The sequence below is a fragment of the Brassica napus genome, chromosome A1, assembly GCF_020379485.1.
Source record: "Brassica napus cultivar Da-Ae chromosome A1, Da-Ae, whole genome shotgun sequence".
Classification (NCBI taxonomy): domain Eukaryota; kingdom Viridiplantae; phylum Streptophyta; class Magnoliopsida; order Brassicales; family Brassicaceae; genus Brassica; species Brassica napus.
This window is the reverse complement of record NC_063434.1, coordinates 2,616,514-2,636,071: the sequence shown is the minus strand read 5'-3', so window position 1 is coordinate 2,636,071 and position 19,558 is coordinate 2,616,514. Positions and strand designations below refer to the sequence as shown.

The window sequence follows — 19,558 nt, the reverse complement described above, 5'->3', positions numbered from 1 at the left end:
GTGTTGTATTGGGACGTGGGTCGTATCTTTTGCTATCATTTGCGAACAGCAAACTAAATATCTGTTTTTTATAATAAAAAATAGAGTTGAGTAGTTACTCTGTTTACAGATTTGACTGTAAATTTCTCATTTATATTTTGGTGAAAGCAAGTTAATAGTAACAACGCTTAAGGTGCTGAGTTGACATTTCATATGAACATATTTTAACCTAGAAAATCAAGATAAATAGAATGATGTTATTCACTAGCATTTTAATGAAGAGGATGAGATAACCGATAATGATTAAAAGAAGTGATTATTCTTAAGACTAGAGACACATAACAGATGTGACAAACAAATGTGGCAAACATATGGACCCAAATTGCAGTTTTATTTTATAAGGAATCTCTTAGTAGTTGTCATGGGGCTTTGTACTATATAATTTAAAATCTGACATTTTTCATTTTCCCAATTGGGTATATGGACTAGGAATATACCATGTTCTCAAAACAAATATAAAGCACAATTATATAGCTAGCGACCAAAAGAAAATGTATATCTCTTTTTTTCCTTCTTGTTTTTGATGACAAACAATAAATCGGATATGCTGAACAATCACCGATAATCCTTACTAATAAAAGGAACCTTTTGAGGCTCCATAGAGCGTCCACATCAGCAAAAAAAACTTCTCTCAAAAGATGACACGTGGCATAAAATATAGTTTTACACTTTAATATTACTAATTTTGCAAATTATAAATAATATGTAAACATACATCATAAAAAATAGAAAAACTACATTAAACATATGTAAGATTACCATTTTTCACTTGAAAAAAAGACGGCTTATCTCCATAATGTAACATTACCATTTTATAAAAAAAAAAAACATTATATATAATTTTGAAAATAATAAATATATGTAAACATACAACATAAAAAATGGAAATACTACATTAAACATATGTAAGATTACCATTTTACATTTTTAATTTAAAAAATAATAATATGTAAGCATACAACATAAAAAATAGAAAAACTACATTAAACATATGTAAGATTACCATTTTTAACTAAAAAGAGACGGTTTATCTCCATAATGTAAAATTAATATTTTGTAAAAAAAAACATTATATATAATTTCGAAAAGAATAAATAATATATAAACATACAACATAAAAAAATGAAAATACTACATTAAAAATATGTAATATTACCATTTTACATTTAAAAATAACAATAATATGTAAACATACAACATAAAAAAATAGAAAAACTACATTAAACATATGTAAGATTTTCATTTTTCACTAAAAAAAGCGGCTTATCTCCATAATGTAACATTACCATTTTATAAAAAAAGAAAAAAAACATAAATATAACTATTTGACTATTTGTCCAACTTCTTCTATTAAACATTGCCGTTTTACATTAAAAATGTAAAAATACATTAAGATTTAAACATCTATCTTAAAATATAAAATATAGATATTAACTAAATATAAAGTATAAGAAAAAGAAAATACTCAATATATAGAAAAATAAATAATAAGTAAATTTTATAAATATATAAATATACGAATTATATATACAATAATAAGTACATGCACAATTTTTAAAAAATGGAAAGAGTACATTAAATATTAAACATCAATCTTAAAATGTAAAATATAGATATTAAGTAAATAGAAAGTATAAGAAAAAAAATACACAACTTAAAAACAATGGAAAAAGTATATTAAGATTTAAACATCTATCTTCAAATATAAAATATAGATATTACGCAAATAGAAAGTATAAGAAAAGGAAATACACAATTTAAAAAATGGAAAAAGTACATTAGTATTTAAACATCTATCTTAAAATGTAAATCTATCTTAAATTATAAAATTATTAGTAAATAGAAAGTATAAGAAATAGAAATACACAATATAAAGAAAAATAAATAATAAGTAAATATATAATATAAGAAAATACCCAATTTAAAAAATGGAAAATTACATTAAGATTTAAAAATATATCTTAAAATTTAAAATATAGATATTACGTAAATAGAAAGTATAACAAATGGAAATATACAATTTAAAAAAAAAGGGAAAACCTACATTAAGATTTAAACATATATCTTAAAATGTAAATCAATCTTAAAATATAAAATTATTAGTAAATAGAAAGTATAAGAAATAGAAATACACAATATAAAGAAAAGTAAATATATAATATAAGTAAATACCAAATTTTAAAAATGGGAAATTACATTAAGATTTAAAAATATATTTAAAAATTTAAAATATAGATATTATGTAAATAGAAAGTATAACAAATGGAAATATACAATTTAAAAAAAATGGAAAACGTACATTAAGATTTAAACATCTATCTTAAAATGTAAAATATAGATATTAAGTAAATGAAAAGTACAAGAAATGGAAATACATATACACGAAAATAAATAATAAGCAAATAATGTAAATATATAATATATGAATTATATATGTAATAATAAGTAAATACACAATTTTTTTAAAAATGGAAAAAGATCATCAAGCATTAAACATCTATTTTAAAATGTAAAATATATAATATAAGTAAATACACAATTTAAAAAATGGAAAAGTACATTAATATTTAAATATCTATTTTAAAATATAAAATATAGATATTACGTAAATAAAAATATATGAAATGGAAATAAACATTTTTAAAAATGAAAAAAGTACATTAAGATTTAAGCATATATCTTAAAATGTACTTCTATCTTAAAATGGTAGTAAATCATATAAAAATGGAAATACCACATTAAACAAAAAAAAATGTATAGTTTTTCATCAAGAAAGTCCCTATAAATCTCATTATTCTATCCACATCAACCTCACACTATTAAGGAAAATTTCAAAGCACTCGAGCAAAAAATGGTTTCACCATCAACTCTTGCCGTCCCAGAAACCTTTAATGACCTTGAATGAGATTTTTTTATAACAACAAACTTTTTGTTAGGTGGATTCATTATTGAGAAACCCGCAACTTCCAAAAGCCAAACTTATTCATGGGAATTGAATTGCTTTTCATAGACTCAAAGGTATTCTTACAAATTTAAATTAATCTAATCCATAATTTTATTGTTAATATTCATACTAACTCTTTCATGATCAAACTATTTCAGTTAATAACCATTCAAGCGTTTATCCCGAAACACTTCTTTCCTCGCCGAATCAGGTATTGGTTCATGTTGGTTTAGTATTGTTTTTGGTTTACTAACCGGTTTAGGATGGTCCTATTGTAAATATAATTTAAGTTGGTTTAGCATATATTATGTTTAAAATAACTTAAATTAAATAATAATAATATCATGCTTAAAATATAATTTTAGAGAGCTTTCAAATATAGTTTACAGAACATTATAGGTGATGAATTTAATTTATTAAATTCGTTTATTACTTAAACCTAAGTTTTTTAAAAAACATATTGAGTTATAAATATCAATGATGGATTGGTGAGTATAACATGAAGACAAAAATATAAATATCTGATTTTCAAGATAAGAAATTCAGCTTTTATTCAGATACTCAATATATAATATTTTAAATTATTTTTTAAAAATATACATAATTTATATATATAGATTAATCTTCCAAACTTAAACTATTATATTATATATGAATAATTGTTTTAAATAAAAATAATTTCTGATTTAAAATAAAAATAAAAACAATAAATTGTTATTTTCAAATAATGGATGTAATTTACATTATACTATCATTTAACAAGTATTAGATACGTTTTGATATATCATTATTTTCTATTTCCAGAACACAATAAATTGTTAAACATCAATATCATCTACGTTAAGTATACGAACAACACAAATTCAAACATCACAAAAAATATTTACATAACCATTATAATACAATAATTTAATCAAAAAATACAATTAAAAAAATTAAAAAGAATAGTTATATACTTAATATTTGAAAATAAAAGATATTTTTGCTAAAATTGTACTTACCTGGCCAAGGAGATCGACCATCTTTTTACGGATCGATCGAATGTTGAGCATGTGGTTGATCCGAAAATATACTGCAGTTTAATAAAATCTCTAAAACATTTATTCCAACACTCAAAAGATAGTTTTGCTAAATATGATAACTAGATAGCCAATAAAATTATAAAAAAATATTTAAATAGTAAAAAATATGTTAATTTAACGTGTTAAAATTTAAAAATAAATTTTAATTATGACATGCATTTAACATTTATATAAATATATATCATAGCCTAAATATAAATAATTTAACAACTTAAATTAGAAAAAAATAAAAATCCCGGGCGTAGCCCGGGTTAATCCCTAGTTACATATAAATAACACCTTTTATCATTATATATCGTGAGAACAAGTGTAAATTAATATTAAGTTAGTTTACTATTTTTGAAAAAATGTTAGATCAATCAAAAGATATTTACCAAATTCAATAAAACATGCATGCTAGAGATTATTATTTTTTGTAAAAGTCATGTGGCATAATGTAGATATGGAAGAAATAGTTTATCTATAATTTATATTCTATTAACAAGAAAATATATGATGGTGATGACACTAACTCAAATTATTCTGATACATGTCAATTTAGACACTTAATTACACTATCACAAACTATTTTGATACATACCACCAAACTTATTAACTGAAATGATATAATAAATGATCATGACGTATATAACAACCTACTGATTTGCTAATGGATATGGCCTAGCTATGGGTTCTTTTTGCATAATATTGTTGACAACAATAAAATCAAATGTACGAATGAATGACATTTTCATGGTGTAATATTTTTTTCTTTGTTAAACATGGTGTAATATAGTTCTTTACTTAGGTGACTGGTTATCTTTAGGCGTTAATTTCAGAAATTAATTATCTTCCTACGAATTTTCCAAAACGTTTGAATAAACCCAATACTCGTACAATATAACGTTTAACACATCGTAACAAAAGTTGATTTACCCTACAATCACATTCATGCATCTGACGGGAAAAATATATAAACGTTGACAAAAAGAAGAAGAAATTCACATTTACACGTTTATTTAGTTTTATTAGTGCCAAAGTATTTTCATTCATACTTGAAAAGTTTTCAACGTTAGTGTTAACTTACTACTCATCGTTCCCCACCTGCCCAATTTAAACAAATGTGTATCTCATAATAACCTCTGTAACTTCAAATCATCTAAAAACATATTTAAAATCAAATTCTTCTAAAAATTTATATTGAATACAGCTTTCCCCAATGTTTCTGCCACCAATAACTGCAAACGTACAAAACAATTGAGAGAAATTAATATCTACAAAAATATATCAACATACACATCAAAACTTATGTTAAACTGATTTTACACATCTTACCCTCAGCCATAGTTATCCTCCCAGCTTTTGGGCTCATGGTTAACTGTTTGCCTATTTTAAGTATTCTAAAATCCAGATATGGGTGTCTTTATAGAGTAGTGTGATTTTTAAGCTATGGCAGAAACGTTAACTGCGCGAGCAACAATTGGGCACCCTACGAGCGTTCTAGGCTTCAAGAAGATCTCCTTCAAGTCTGTTTTTTGTGTGTTTAAAGCTATCTCTTTAGATGCAAGCTTTCATGATTTGTTTTGCTTTTTATATATATATTTTTTTTAAACAATTTTTTGTTCCTGATTCAATATATTTCTTATGGCGGACAATTTAGTTAAGAAAGCCTTATATGTTTGTTCGGTTTCAGATTTCCACTCGATTGAGGGTTGATATAATTCAGTGTTTAACCAAATAAAAAATCCCTCCTTTCCCATGTCTACGCCTATTCATAAAAATTAATAATTAAATCAACCTGAATAAACATGCATTATTTATAATAAGTTCCCTTAAGCGAGGCCCTATAAATACCTCATATGTGTTTCACCAAACATTCACTTATAACCCTCCATTTCCTTTCTTGAATTTGTCCTGTGCCCTCTTTTCAATACATTGAAATCCACTAAAACTCTTTATTTATATATAAAACCATTCTTCCAGGATGGCTTCGTTGATCACAGCCAAAGCAATTATGATGAGTCATCATCATGTTTTGTCCTCAACTAGAATCACTACACTTTGTTCCGACAAAGCCATCGACAACCAACAAAGAAAAACAAAACTCCATATCTCTCACCGATTTTTCTCCCGCCGAACAATATCTGCAGCTGTAATCAACTCAGCGTCGCCTGTGCCGAAGAAAGAGACGGTGGAAGATGAGAGACGGTGTCATGTTGCGTGGACAAGTGTACAACAAGAGAAGTGGGAGGGTGAGCTTACTGTCCAAGGAAAGATCCCCACTTGGCTGGTTTGTCTTTTATCTTCATATTATATCCTCCAAATATATTTTAGCTCTATTCGTGGAATTTCATACAAATATGTATCGTGCACACAATACACACTCACACTGGCACATGAATATGTATATATTACAAGACAAAACTATTTTTTCTTCTATATAATTGCATGTAAATTTATTTATATTCTGTATAGTCTTATAGTACATGATTTCATTACTAAGAAGTCTAAAGGATTAGATTAATCAATATGTTTGAATAGATATATTACGGTGCTAAGGCATGGTTGGTAGTTGGTACACGTCTACGAGCGATACTCGTGACCATTGTTGCAATCTATAAACAGCGTACATTCAGTCATGTTCAAGTTAGACACCAACAAGTAACAATGTGTTAGCAAAAACTTGTAATATAATCAATATATTTATATTTATACATAATTAACGTCGACTTTTGTATATATTTAATTTGACATAAAGCGTTCAGAATCTTTTCCTTTTTTAGTTCTTATAAATCAGATAAGATGGTAAAAATGAGACAATTAATGATTATAAGGTAACATGCAGAATGGTACGTATCTAAGAAACGGACCGGGCCTATGGAACATCGGAGACCACGACTTCCGACATCTCTTCGACGGCTACTCCACACTAGTCAAGCTCGAATTCGACGACGGTCGTATATTCTCCGGCCACCGTCTCCTCGAATCCGACGCCTACAAAGCCGCCAAGAAACACAAGAAGCTCTGTTACCGCGAATTCTCTGAGACACCAAAACCGTCGAGAAGCAACTTCAAGAACCCTTTCTCCGGGGTCGGAGAGATCGTCAAACTATTCTCAGGCGAGTCTTTGACGGACAACGCCAACACCGGAGTGATCCGTCTCGGTGACGGACGTGTCATGTGTCTCACGGAGACTCAAAAAGGATCGATTCTTGTCGACCATGATACGTTAGAGACTATAGGGAAGTTCAAATACGACGACGGGTTGTGCGATCACATGATCCACTCGGCGCATCCCATCGTGACGGAGACGGAGATGTGGACGTTGATACCTGATCTTGTTAAGCCTGGTTACCGGGTCGTGAGGATGGAGGCAGGGTCGAATAAAAGGGAGGTTGTGGGCCGGGTTAAGTGTCGGTCCGGGTCGTGGGGACCCGGGTGGGTTCACTCGTTTGCGGTAACGGAGAATTATGTTTTGATACCGGAAATGCCCCTGAGGTATTCGGTGAGGAATTTGCTTAGAGCTGAGCCGACGCCGCTTTACAAGTTTGAGTGGTGTCCTAACGACGGAGCTTTTGTTCATGTCATGTCCAAACTCACTGGAGAAATCGTAAGTGAACGTTTTAATAAGTCACTGGATTGTTTTTCTTACCTTTTTTTTCATTCAGTTTTGGATTATGTTGGTTATAGTACATATTTAGTTAAGTTTAATCAAAAGGATAGTGTTCATGTATACTTAATCCTGCATTATTGGTACTTAGATGACGAATGTGGTAAGTGGCGTAACATGTACGGTTGCTTGATGTCATAATGAGCATATATAATCAGAGTCACGATTTTAGGGAAACATTGATTACTTTTGTTCTTATTACTATATGCAATGTTGTTCTATATTACTAAGCCAACTTTCAACGATTACTTTTGCCTTAGACTACAAAATCTTTTAGGTTTTACATGTGTTTAAGTGATACATATCATCTAAAAGGTCTTTTCTTCTTCTATCTCTTTATACTTTAGCCAAGAGTTTAGAATTTAGAGTGAGATCAAAGGGCTATTATTGGAGAGAAACATCCATATATTAGAACGTTTAAACGTTATTGATTTATTTCAGAAAACCAATAGAAATACATGTGATATAATTGATTTTTTATATTTACTTACATTTTTTACATGAAACTAAAGCATAATATGAATATGATATTCATTCGTGACCTAGGTGGCAAGCGTGGAGGTACCTGCATACGTAACGTTTCACTTCATAAACGCATACGAAGAAGATGAAACTGGGGAAGGAAAAGCGACGGTCATCATTGCAGATTGTTGCGAACACAACGCAGATACGCGGATACTCGATATGCTCCGTCTCCACACATTACGTTCCTCACATGGTGACGACGTCTTACCCGACGCTAGGTTGTATATATGCGTCAACTTTTTAATTACCATACGGTCCATACCTACATTTTTACTTTTGATAATAGCTGAATATGTTGATGTAATCTTATGCATTATTAACATATATACATGTGTTTAGGATTGGGAGATTCAGGATACCGTTGGATGGAAGCAAGTACGGGAAACTGGAGACGGCAGTGGAGGCGGAGAAGCATGGGAGGGCGATGGATATGTGCAGCATCAACCCTTTGTATTTGGGTCTAAAGTATCGTTACGTTTATGCGTGTGGTGCTAAACGACCTTGTAACTTCCCCAATGCTCTCACCAAGGTAACCTATATAGTATATACATAGACTATAGCAACACAAGTTTTTACTGATATTCTTCTAGTTTCTTTTTCTTATATATATGCGTTGTTGATCAAGATTTGTGAGTAGTAACTAAAAGCATCTTCATCTCTTAAATAACATATTAGCTATTGTATGAGACAGGTTGATATTGTGGAGAAGAAAGTGAAGATCTGGCACGAACATGGCATTATACCATCCGAGCCATTCTTTGTGCCTCGTCCAGGCGCAACCCATGAAGATGATGGTTAGTTCAAAATACATAGGTTTCGTTGTCTTTCTTTGATTTTTTTTTCTAAGATGGGTTTTGTGTTGTGAAAGGAGTGGTGATATCGATAGTAAGTGAAGAAAATGGAGGCAGCTATGCGATATTGCTTGATGGAAGCTCCTTTGAAGAAATAGCAAGAGCCAAGTTTCCTTATGGTCTTCCTTATGGCTTACATGGTTGCTGGATCCCCAAGCACTGAACACTACAAACTCAACAAAGATACCTTCATTATACAAAACACAGAGATGCGTAATATTTATTTGTAGAAATTTGTATAATTACTATATTATACATGTGCAGGTTTTTAAAATTGTTGTTGTACCTTGTGTTATATTGTTCTTACATCCCATATATGTAATATTTATTTATACAAATTTGTATAATTACTACATTATACATGTGAAGGTTTTGTAAATTGTTGTTGTCCATTGTATCATTTTTTTCATCTGATATATGTAATATACGAAATCAAATAAAAGTAACCGTTGGGGTGGACAAAGTAATTTAAACTGCAATTCAATTATTATTTACATCATTCAACTATAAATTAGTATATCCAATGGGTTGACACACTATATGACAATTTGCTCAGTTTTCAATTTCCCTTGCTCACAAGTCACAACATGTTACAACACAATGATGACAGCCACTTCTCTTCTATGCAGATAAAACATTGTTACACTGGTGCAGATGTGGAGCCACAACTATCCCCACCCAGTGAATCGGATACCATCACCGTCACATGTCTAGGAGCTGCTTCCGGTTCATTGTTTCCACCTATCCATTAATTAGCAAATAACATGATCTTCATTTTCATGGAAATTGGTTTTGAAGAGTAAGAAATAAAAACGAAAGGACTCTCTCTTTGACAATCAACGAGAAGGAAGCAGAGGATACACACGTCAAAAATAAATCAACTTTAGCTATAACTCAACGAAGGTGATTCTACATTCTACAACTTCATGCCTAAGGTGATTCTAAGGAAATTGGTTCAGTATGCTGGCCAATGGATTATTCCACAAGTGTCACAAGGTTTTCATGATTCAAATTAGAAGTACATTTCGAAACAGGCAGTGAAACACACAAGAACATATGAAATTCGGAACCTTTTCATATGATTTTCCCGGAACTAATATCTTAACAGACCTATAACAAAGCTTTGCAGAATAACCACAAGCACATGCAAGGAGTAAACTAGCGTAACTAACCTGATTGAACCGAAGTAGCCACTGATGAAGTTGCCGCTCCTCTCTTCATTTTTGGCTGCAAATATAAACAGTTTGTAAATGAATTTGACTTTTAGAAAACTTCAATATCTAGCAACAACTCTATAAAAAACAAGTTTGTAAAGTCAATAGGACTGTTGTAGCCTAGGTGAGTAGGCTTCACAAATAGGTATAAACGATTCTTTGCAGGTAAAGGACTAAGACTAAAATAATGAGCAGACTGGTTTTCAGTACCTTGGTGTTTTCTTCCATATATTTCACGACCTGAGAGATGCTTCCACAATGTCCATGAAACAGCGTGTAAGCCCACAAAAGAAGCTTCCTTGGGATGCTTAAATCAATGACTTCGACTCCTTCTGTGCCTGGAAGAAGTTTCCCCGCTGTTGCTAACCGAGGCAGTGCGAAATAGAGGTTTATTTCAGAAGGAAGTGTCACTGACGCAGTTTCTCGGAAGTAACTGTAACAACCTTTAAGCAAAGAATTAGCCATCTCCAGATTCTCCTCCGAGACTTTATTGGCAATGAGTACGTTCTTGATCTTCGACAGAACAGGTCCCCATTTTGCCTCCAGCATTTGAGATTCTGAGGGATTCTCAAACGAAGAATTCCAGAATCCTGACTTGAGATCAACACAGAGCACCCGTCTGTTTTCCAGAAAATCAAATGATGGATTTATTGCTTGACTTTCCGCTGAGGATACCAAGGGGGTTATTGATGCCAAGCTTGTTATCAGAGCTCGACACCAAGCAAGAGAAGCATGTCTACCAACTTTAGCTGAAAAGCTATTAGACAACTTTGGATTCTTGAAACGCTTTCTAATCTTTTCATTTATGGTTTCCAGGGTCTCAACCTTGTTGTCTAGTTCAAGAGATACAATGTATTGGTGTAGAAATCTGCAAAAGGAAAAATCAACGTTAACAGCAAAGGATGACATATATTCATTTCTAATGCAAAATTGGTTTACCTGTATAAGATCCTCTCTGAGGTTTCTGGATCTTTTGTTTCAGGGAAATTGCGTATGTCTGGCCATATGCTTCCTTGTTCTATAAAAAGGGAAAATATTTTCTCTAGCTGACTATCAGGATTGATTTTCGCTCCTCCAGACTCAACCTGACTCATCGAGGCAACCAATGCATTTATGTATCTCCCTATTGCAACTGGCACAAGGTCTTCAACGCATAGAGCAAACTGAGTTCAAAAATTTGTTGATTACGACATTAGCATTTATCCTATGTTCAGCTTATCATCCTATTGCTAAAATAACTAAAATCTATCGATTCCTTACCCTCTTATCTGATCGAAGAGAATTAAAGGCTCGTTCTAGTGTGTTGACGTCTCCAGTTTCCTCCAATAGTCTCAAATAGAACAGTAAGTATTTGCGGATGCAAGTAATGAATTTCCGAGAACTTTCTGGCAGGTTTACTTCAAGAGCCTTCTTGTTCCCAGCCAATCCTGGAGTTTTCCGCCTAAATAGAAAAAGAATAAACATATTTATGAAACAATCCCATAATCATATCTGCGAAGCTAAACTTACATGATTTTTTATCATGTTGTTTCTTAGAAGGTTATTCTAATCATCAGGAATGATGTCACCAGTGTTAAAGCCCCTTAATACAAAAATTTCAGGGCAAGTAAGAATGTGTCTGTACCTTCCCTTTTTAACCATGCCATCAATCTCCCACATATTGATTGTAAAACTTGACCGCGATGATTTGAAACAAAAGGAAAGTTCTTCTTTTGCTCTTTGCAGATCACTGCTCCCACCCCTTCTATACAGCCCTTGGGCAAGCATGTATCTCGCCTTATGAAAATGTTTCAGATCTCCTTCTACACAGGTTCCCAGTGCAGAAAGGCTGTCGTTATAGAGCATATGCCATACCCCTTCCATCTGAATTGATCCCTCTCCAGTTTTAGCATAACTTGCTTCCAAATTGCCATCTTGACCTTCTTCAAGTTGACGAGAGGATCCAAAAGTCGTTGTACCAATGATTGTCATAGCAGTATCCTTTATAGATTCATCAAAGCAATATGAGACGAGGACCTGAAAGGTCAATAGGGAAATTAAACAGTCCATCAGGACCTCAAAAGCAGATAAGTAAATCAATAGTGGACTGATTAAGCTGAGATTAGATTTAAGCATGATTTTTCTTCTAAAACCATGATGCTGTTGTTACAAACAAACGACGATTGTAATGCTGCAAATCAAAAAGAGAGAAAAACAGTATAGCGTTGTCAACAACAAACCTTTAAGGCCTCTAAGTTCTGTTTCCCACAAGCATTTAGAAGCTTCAAACGAGAAGCATGCATTCTATACACAGGATCTACTGCAGACGGATTCAATGTCATGGCTTGCTCATAATAGGATAACGAAATCTCATACGGGTGCCCAAGCTTCTCACTGAGTTTTCCCATGTAGAATGCATGTGACCAATCTTGTCTGTGCAGGATAGGTTAAAAAAAATAAAAATAAACAGCCTCTTAAGTAACATACCAAAATAAACAAACTATGAATACACATTACACAGTACACTAAACTATACCTATGTGCAAAGGCTTTCTTGAAATGCTTCATTGAGTTCTCACAAAATCTTCTCCACGTTGCATCCTTTGAGGGTAGCACAGACCGCTGATCATAAGACGGCACAACACTCTGAAGGCTGTCATAGTATACCAGCGCCAACAGCTCATGTATCTCAGACTACAATAGAGGATCAACACTTAAACATATCAATAACAGCAAGAGGATATTATAACATACTGCAAAAAACAAAACTGACAACTCTTCAAAAGCCATTCCTCCATCAAAATCCATTCCTCCATCAAAATCAAAGCTGTACAAGTACTTCCTGCAACTTATCCTCATTTTTGTATCACAAAGAGGTGTATAATCAAACTTTTAACTTGTACTCTCTACATATCAAAGTATTTTCAGGTTTAATGCATGTTCACATATTAGTAAAGGCTACTAAAGCTACACCCAGAAATATGATAGGTAGTGAATTCAAGGTAAGCATACTAACATCAGAAATATGAGTAAAAGGTTTCAGGAAAAGGGCAGATAGGAGAACAAAAAGTAACAGCAACATCTAATTATATGTTATCCAGTAAGTAATTAAGCATTATGAAGGTGGCAAATGAAACCTGTTGTTCTGGTGAATTCGCCAACGCCAAACTCATTAGCAGGCAACGTCTGCTTCTTCTTCTGCTTGTTTCAACCCTTTGCGAAAGAGCAGCATTCTTCCTCCATCCTACGACATTTATGTGCTTACTCCCATCATTTAGCAACAAATCTACTTCCTAATAGAGGTGAAAAAACAAATGGTAAATGTAAGCATTTATCAATACATGAGTAAAGCACCCTTCAATGAAAGACACATAGCCACCCTCTCTTATCCTAGGGTTATAACTCATCCCTAAAAGCTACCTAACGATAAGGAACCACTCATACCATTCTACAAGTTGAAACAAGAATTACAGTACCAACAGCGAATGAAAGAACTTGCCTCATCGTAAATATTGCCAAGCTTTTCCCAACTCTCAAAGCGCAGAGGATTATAGAGCAGATCATATTTGAACAGATTTGCATTCTGCTGTACAAACTCTTCTCCTTCCTTCGTGAGAACAAAGCCGGGCCATTTATCACTAGCACTAACTTCCTCAGACTGAGCCAAGAAATAATATAAATTGCGGTAGACATCCAAATAGGGGTCGGAACTGCAAGCAAGTTAAAACAACATCCTTATGTATTCCAACATTATAAGCATCAATGATTCAATATTTCTTCTTTGGCAGTGACCAAAATTTCTCTTACGAGGGTCACCATTTTTAACGGAACTAGAAAAAAGATTCTAGGAAAGTTATTCATTATGCTTCTGCTTGTCACTAAAATAAAAATGTGAAGCTTTCTAGACACAATAAGATATAGAGAATACATATAACAGTCGGATCATCTTATATGGTCATCTCTGCTCAGCAATATATTATAATTCAAGAGACAGCTGAAACGATATCAGACTATGGACGTTATCTTTGGCAAGAGGAATTCATAAAAAAAAAATGATTGGTTTATACCTGTGGAGCAGTGACACCTTGTACTCGCTGAGAGTTTTGCTGTGAATTACACATTTAGTTATGGTTTCAAGGAAACCTTCAGAACCAGCCTCGTATGAGAGTTTGTCTTCACATAAATCAGGGTCATCTAAGAATGTATCTATCACATTGCCAACTAGGAGATCATCTGGTGGTTGTGAAAAATGCTTTTTAATTGCTCTCAAGACTCTGCGGAGTTTAACTAGTCCAGTTCTCTGAGACAAGAAAAATAGGTATAAGATTACCAGAGACTATGTATGGAGAACTGCTAGCATCACATACTGTCATACGGTTGAAGAGTGCATACTTATAACTTATTTGTTAAACACCAGATATTAAGCGATTTTAGCTACATGAGTTACAATAGGTGTTTAGGAAGATCAATGAAGCATATGCTATAAGTCTACCAGAGAACAAATCAAGAACACGTATGACTTATCTACGGAACACAACTTGCAACACATTCCAGTTTCTGTGTGTCATGTCGGTTGCTCATGCATGCTTAAATCTATATGCATTATTTGGTAAACACCAGTTGACATGTGAGCCTAGTTATACTAGTGAACAGCTATTTTAGTAGACTGCAACGAAATATTTTACTCATACAGAAAAAAAAACTTGAAAGCCACGAACTTCTGCCGACACTGGGTAGCTTCCAGTGCCCCCACTAAAGATTTAACGCTGAATATCTATTCACCAAGTATAAGGAAAATAAATAGTTTGGCACGCACTTATGACACACATGCAAATGGGTCTACCAAGTTGAAGAAATTTTACTCACAGAAGAAGCCTTGGCATACGGTAGTATGTACTGGAAAACATCAACACACTGTTCCTTGGTCTGATAATCTCCCCGGCTAGTGTTTTCGTGCGCAGCAAGCTCATCTTGGTATGAACCATCGACTCTAAGATTTAGACCATACAGACAGAAAAAGCACTGATCTAAAGCGTTATTGATTAGCAACTCAAGTTCATCTTTTTCTTCTTCAGCAACTTCTTCTGTGTCTTCAGGAATCTTTTTGTTTTCTTGTTCTAACTCTTCTTTCTCCTTATCAATAACCTTTCCTTCAGAATCATCCTTCTTAGAATCGGTTTTTGTGTTTTCGTTTCTCTCAACATGCAAATCTGCGACAAATGATTGTATTTCATTTCTGCATAGTTTCCCCATATCATGTCCAAGGCCATCCGGGGAGTTGATACTGGATTTGACTTTCATGTCCACAGCCAATAAATGCTTAATTGCAAATCTGAGAAAAGATCCTTCCTCCCCCGCACAATTTTTACCAGCGCAGCAGAGCCCATATTCAGCTAGCAAATCATGGAGACATATGATCAACTCAACCTGAAAGAAACAAATTTTAGAAAGTCCAATATCACAAAGAAGCAGACCAAAATAGCTTTTAGTGTAATGACTGATAGTAAGGACTCTCCAAAAAAGCCATGACTTACTTGGCATTTAGTAGATATGGTAGAATCAAGGTGTTGAAGTTTACAAAATCCAATAGCTGCATCGACAAAGCAAGATTTCTGCTCTTCCTCAATCTCGTCAGCAATTTGAGAATCTGAATCTCTCTTAGAAAGTAAATGCCTCACGATATTTGACATGACTGTCAAAAGCAAAGATTGTATACCGGCTATACAATCTCTTGGGGCAACCACGGCATTCTGCACATCAGACAGACGCATCAATAACGGTGACAAAGTTATTATATTAGGATAACCACAAAGCTCTACAGATATTAATCTCTTGTACATTTTAGTGCCTAATAATTACACATGCAAATCCTTATTCAAACAAAGTTAGTGACCATGTGTATAATTTCTCGCATACCCTTGTGCTAGCATGATCAGTCTCATATATCCAAACACCAAAGCAAACAAGACAATTATCTTTTCAAACATTTATGCCAAAACAAATTTCATACTTACAGAGTTATCTAACTGGTCAAGAAAGTTCTTCACTTGAGCGATACAAACAAGAATTGCCTTGATTTCCTCTGCCACCAAGTGATTCCAATTCTCACTCAAATTTGTATTTGAGGTCAAAAAAGGTTCCCCCGTACCAGTTGACTCCAAGAGTACTTGCAACTTTCTTCTATGACAGTTCATATAAACCTCCACATCTATAGCCTTACTCTCCTGGCATGCTTTTATTAAAACTTCCAGTGCTGACAGCTCAGTAGAGGAGATCCCTTCTTCCATTTTCAAAGAGGATGCAGTCCAGATGTCTTTATCTGGAAATAAAAGTGACGCAAGTAAATTTACACACTCCGGATATAATTCTTTCTCCATCATCTCAGGCACGGTCTTTTCCAGCAAGACATCAATCTTAAGCAGATTTATTTCATGCATGACTCTATCGATGTTCAGCTCTCGAATTCTTCTGCAATGGGGCAGCTGAATTAAGACAGGAGATTCTCCAATACCTTCTTTGTCCAACAATGCCAAACACCTGAAAAGTTCTTCAAGAGCTTTAGATTTTTTACCCTCCAATATCGACAACCGTGCACTCAGCCAGAAATATCGAGCCCAGAAGGATCTTTTATTATAATCTAACACCTCCTTAGCAGTCTGATCACCTTCACAACTCTTAGATGACGAGTCAGGAAAATTTTTCTCCCAGGGATTAGGAGTCGATTCGATGGCATGATCAAGGGAAACAGATTCAATTATCTTAGAGAGATGGTATGTCACTTCTGCCATGCATGATGGGGATTCAGGAATATCTAATCCTTTAGATTCGAGGTCATAGTACAGCTCGGCAAGAAAAAGACTGCATTCAGGTTTCCGATCTAGGCCCCAGTGTCTAGTGAGCTTTTCTAACTCCAAAACTTTTAAGGCTGCATCACGACTCAACAGATGTTCACATTTACTTGCAATATACTCTAGAAGCAAGTGACCCATATGATAAGCACCATAATTTTCTGAAGTTTCCTTCACAAAATTAGAAACGACAGCGTGTTCAGAAACCGGATCAGGTTTGTTAAGGCAGTGAGAACCGACAGACGCTCTGCTGAATCCACTTTCAAGGACAAAAGTCTCAAGATACCGAAGGATGTCACTACTAGGATCCTTGCTATTATCACACTCTAGCTCTGCCTTCTCGGGTTTCTGGTTCCGAAGACGTTCAAGCCGAGTACTCCGCCTCTCTTGAGGGTGTTCTTCAGAAAACGCAGGCTCTTTTTCTTTAACCTGACCACCACTTTCTCTTTCGATGTTGCAATCCTTAACAGACACATTACTTGAATCTGGTTCCACACAATGATTATTCTTTTCCGGACCCTGCATTACAGCTTCTGTACTAAGATCTAATTCAATGGTGATTGGTATGTCAGCTGATATGCCCGCAGTATCACACGGAGGATGCACTATCCCAAGCAGAGTATCTAATAGTGCCACCCATGACGCTTCAGGAAGTTTAACTTGCACTCTTTTCTTCAACTTCTTGGAAGCAGCATTCTTGTCCTGATTCTTGTCAGACACCTTTCTTTTACCAAGAAACTTGAGCCGAACATGCCGAGGTTCAAGCTTATCTATACCCTTGGGCGCAAAAGGTGCTGAATCTGTTTCTTCAATAGAATGTTTAACATGCAGAGCACGAGCATGTGATGGCCAATGCCTCAAAATCAGATTTGCAACTGAAAGACAGGAAACTTCATCACGTATGGCAATGAGAACTTCTAGAAGTTTCTCCATGCAGTTCCCTGCACATTAGCACATTCAGTTTTCAGGGGAGGGTGAGTGAATCATACATGCAACAGTCCGTAAATCCAGGAACTGAGAGCAGTCATAGATTCGACATCTATTGCAAAAGGTATAAGACCAACTAGAATTCAATAAAGACCAATATCTGTATATGTTTGAGAGAGGAAGGAACAGCGCGTACAATTATTTGGGCTGCAGAGAAGTCCTTGTTCAAATGCCCATCGTGAAATACTCAGCAATCCCATAGAGCATGATAGAGTGCCAAGATGGTTCCACAGCACAGAATCTTTTGCATCAATGTCTATAGCTTGAAGATAACAGTTCAGAGCATCCTCGTAATGACTAGAACCCAGCTCAAGAAATACAGTGGCAAGATTCTTCAGAGCCAAAAATCTGCAAAATAGACAAGAATACTAATAAACAAAACTACAATTACTAGACATATGACCAAACGTAACTAGATGATTTATAAAATAAATGAAGCTCTTAACCTGAGATGATGGAGATGATTATCGTTTGTGATAGTCTCCACCTGCAAACAAATGACTTGCTCGGTTATAACAAACAGTTCCAACTATTCAAAGAGAGTAATCAAACACGTTATTTTACTTTGGAGTTAGCTATAATAGGATCCTTAAGGATAGACTCTAGCAGCTCCCGAGCCTTTTCGTAGTCTTTAGCTTGCAGCTTTAGAAGACCCTCATGATATCTTTGTGACAGATGAAACTCCTGACAATGGCAATAAACAAACAAACAAAAGAGTTCAACATTATGCATCACTCTCTTCTCTATTACCAACTAAAAAACTTGAGCTAATCTTGAATGTGATTCGGAGTTTAGGACTCATAACACAAACAATTAAAAAAAAAGGTTCCAACTTTATTTAATGAACCCAGAAATTGAAGTTGCGAGAGGAACCAATCAAATCAAAACAAAAACCTGAGCTTCTTTGCTAGGAGCTAAAGGCTCCCACTTCTCCTTGGACTCCGTATCATTGATCGCTGCAATCGAAAACTGAAGAAAAGGAATCAAATTTCGAAAACCCTAATCAATTAAAGGATTCACGAATTGAGAATTTGGCGGAAATAATCATTACCATCTTGATAATCACTGGTTTGGGTTTTGACAGTTACTCCGTGTTTCAGCAGAGTTCTCTTCTATCTTCTTCGGAGATTAATGACCATTAGGGTTTTTAATTTCATGTGATATGATGATGATGGTTTTGTTTCTTCGTTAAGTCTGTTCTTCCACTGTGAATTATTCCGGTAATGTGTCGAATGTAAAATTTGCGGAAAGAGGTCTTGTACTTTACGATTTTACTATAAAGTGCTTCTAACTTTTACAATTACGATTTAAGCCCTTTACTTTCACATCTGTCTCAAAATTACCAAACTAAGGAATGATATATATTTATGTATCTAAGTTGTATGAACTAAAGTTGGGTTATTCAACTAACTCTATAGTTAAGTTTGCTCATATGATTTT

The 19,558-nt window shown here is 33.8% G+C and overlaps 2 protein-coding genes across 2 annotated transcripts; one reads left to right on the top strand and one right to left on the bottom strand.

Annotated features, from left to right (window-relative positions):
• The first annotated feature begins 5,909 nt into the window (after positions 1-5,909).
• LOC106371158 (carotenoid cleavage dioxygenase 8, chloroplastic-like) lies at positions 5,910-9,497 on the top strand. Its single transcript, XM_013811197.3, has 6 exons — positions 5,910-6,334; positions 6,890-7,654; positions 8,261-8,457; positions 8,579-8,768; positions 8,931-9,033; positions 9,108-9,497. The coding sequence occupies exons 1-6, from the start codon at positions 6,029-6,031 to the stop codon at positions 9,251-9,253; spliced, it is 1,707 nt and encodes a 568-aa protein (XP_013666651.2). The 5' UTR covers positions 5,910-6,028; the 3' UTR covers positions 9,254-9,497.
• A 42-nt stretch (positions 9,498-9,539) lies between these two features.
• Positions 9,540-19,332, bottom strand: LOC106365719 (calcineurin-binding protein 1). Its single transcript, XM_013805228.3, has 19 exons — positions 19,170-19,332; positions 19,013-19,087; positions 18,683-18,802; positions 18,565-18,605; positions 18,255-18,466; positions 16,298-18,072; positions 15,818-16,033; positions 15,150-15,710; positions 14,351-14,583; positions 13,783-13,993; positions 13,421-13,576; positions 12,820-12,977; positions 12,524-12,716; positions 11,929-12,320; positions 11,565-11,745; positions 11,244-11,467; positions 10,515-11,172; positions 10,263-10,317; positions 9,540-9,831 (listed from the first exon to the last, which is right to left on the bottom strand). The coding sequence occupies exons 1-19, from the start codon at positions 19,170-19,172 to the stop codon at positions 9,731-9,733; spliced, it is 5,565 nt and encodes a 1,854-aa protein (XP_013660682.1). The 5' UTR covers positions 19,173-19,332; the 3' UTR covers positions 9,540-9,730.
• Between the last annotated feature and the right edge of the window lie 226 nt (positions 19,333-19,558).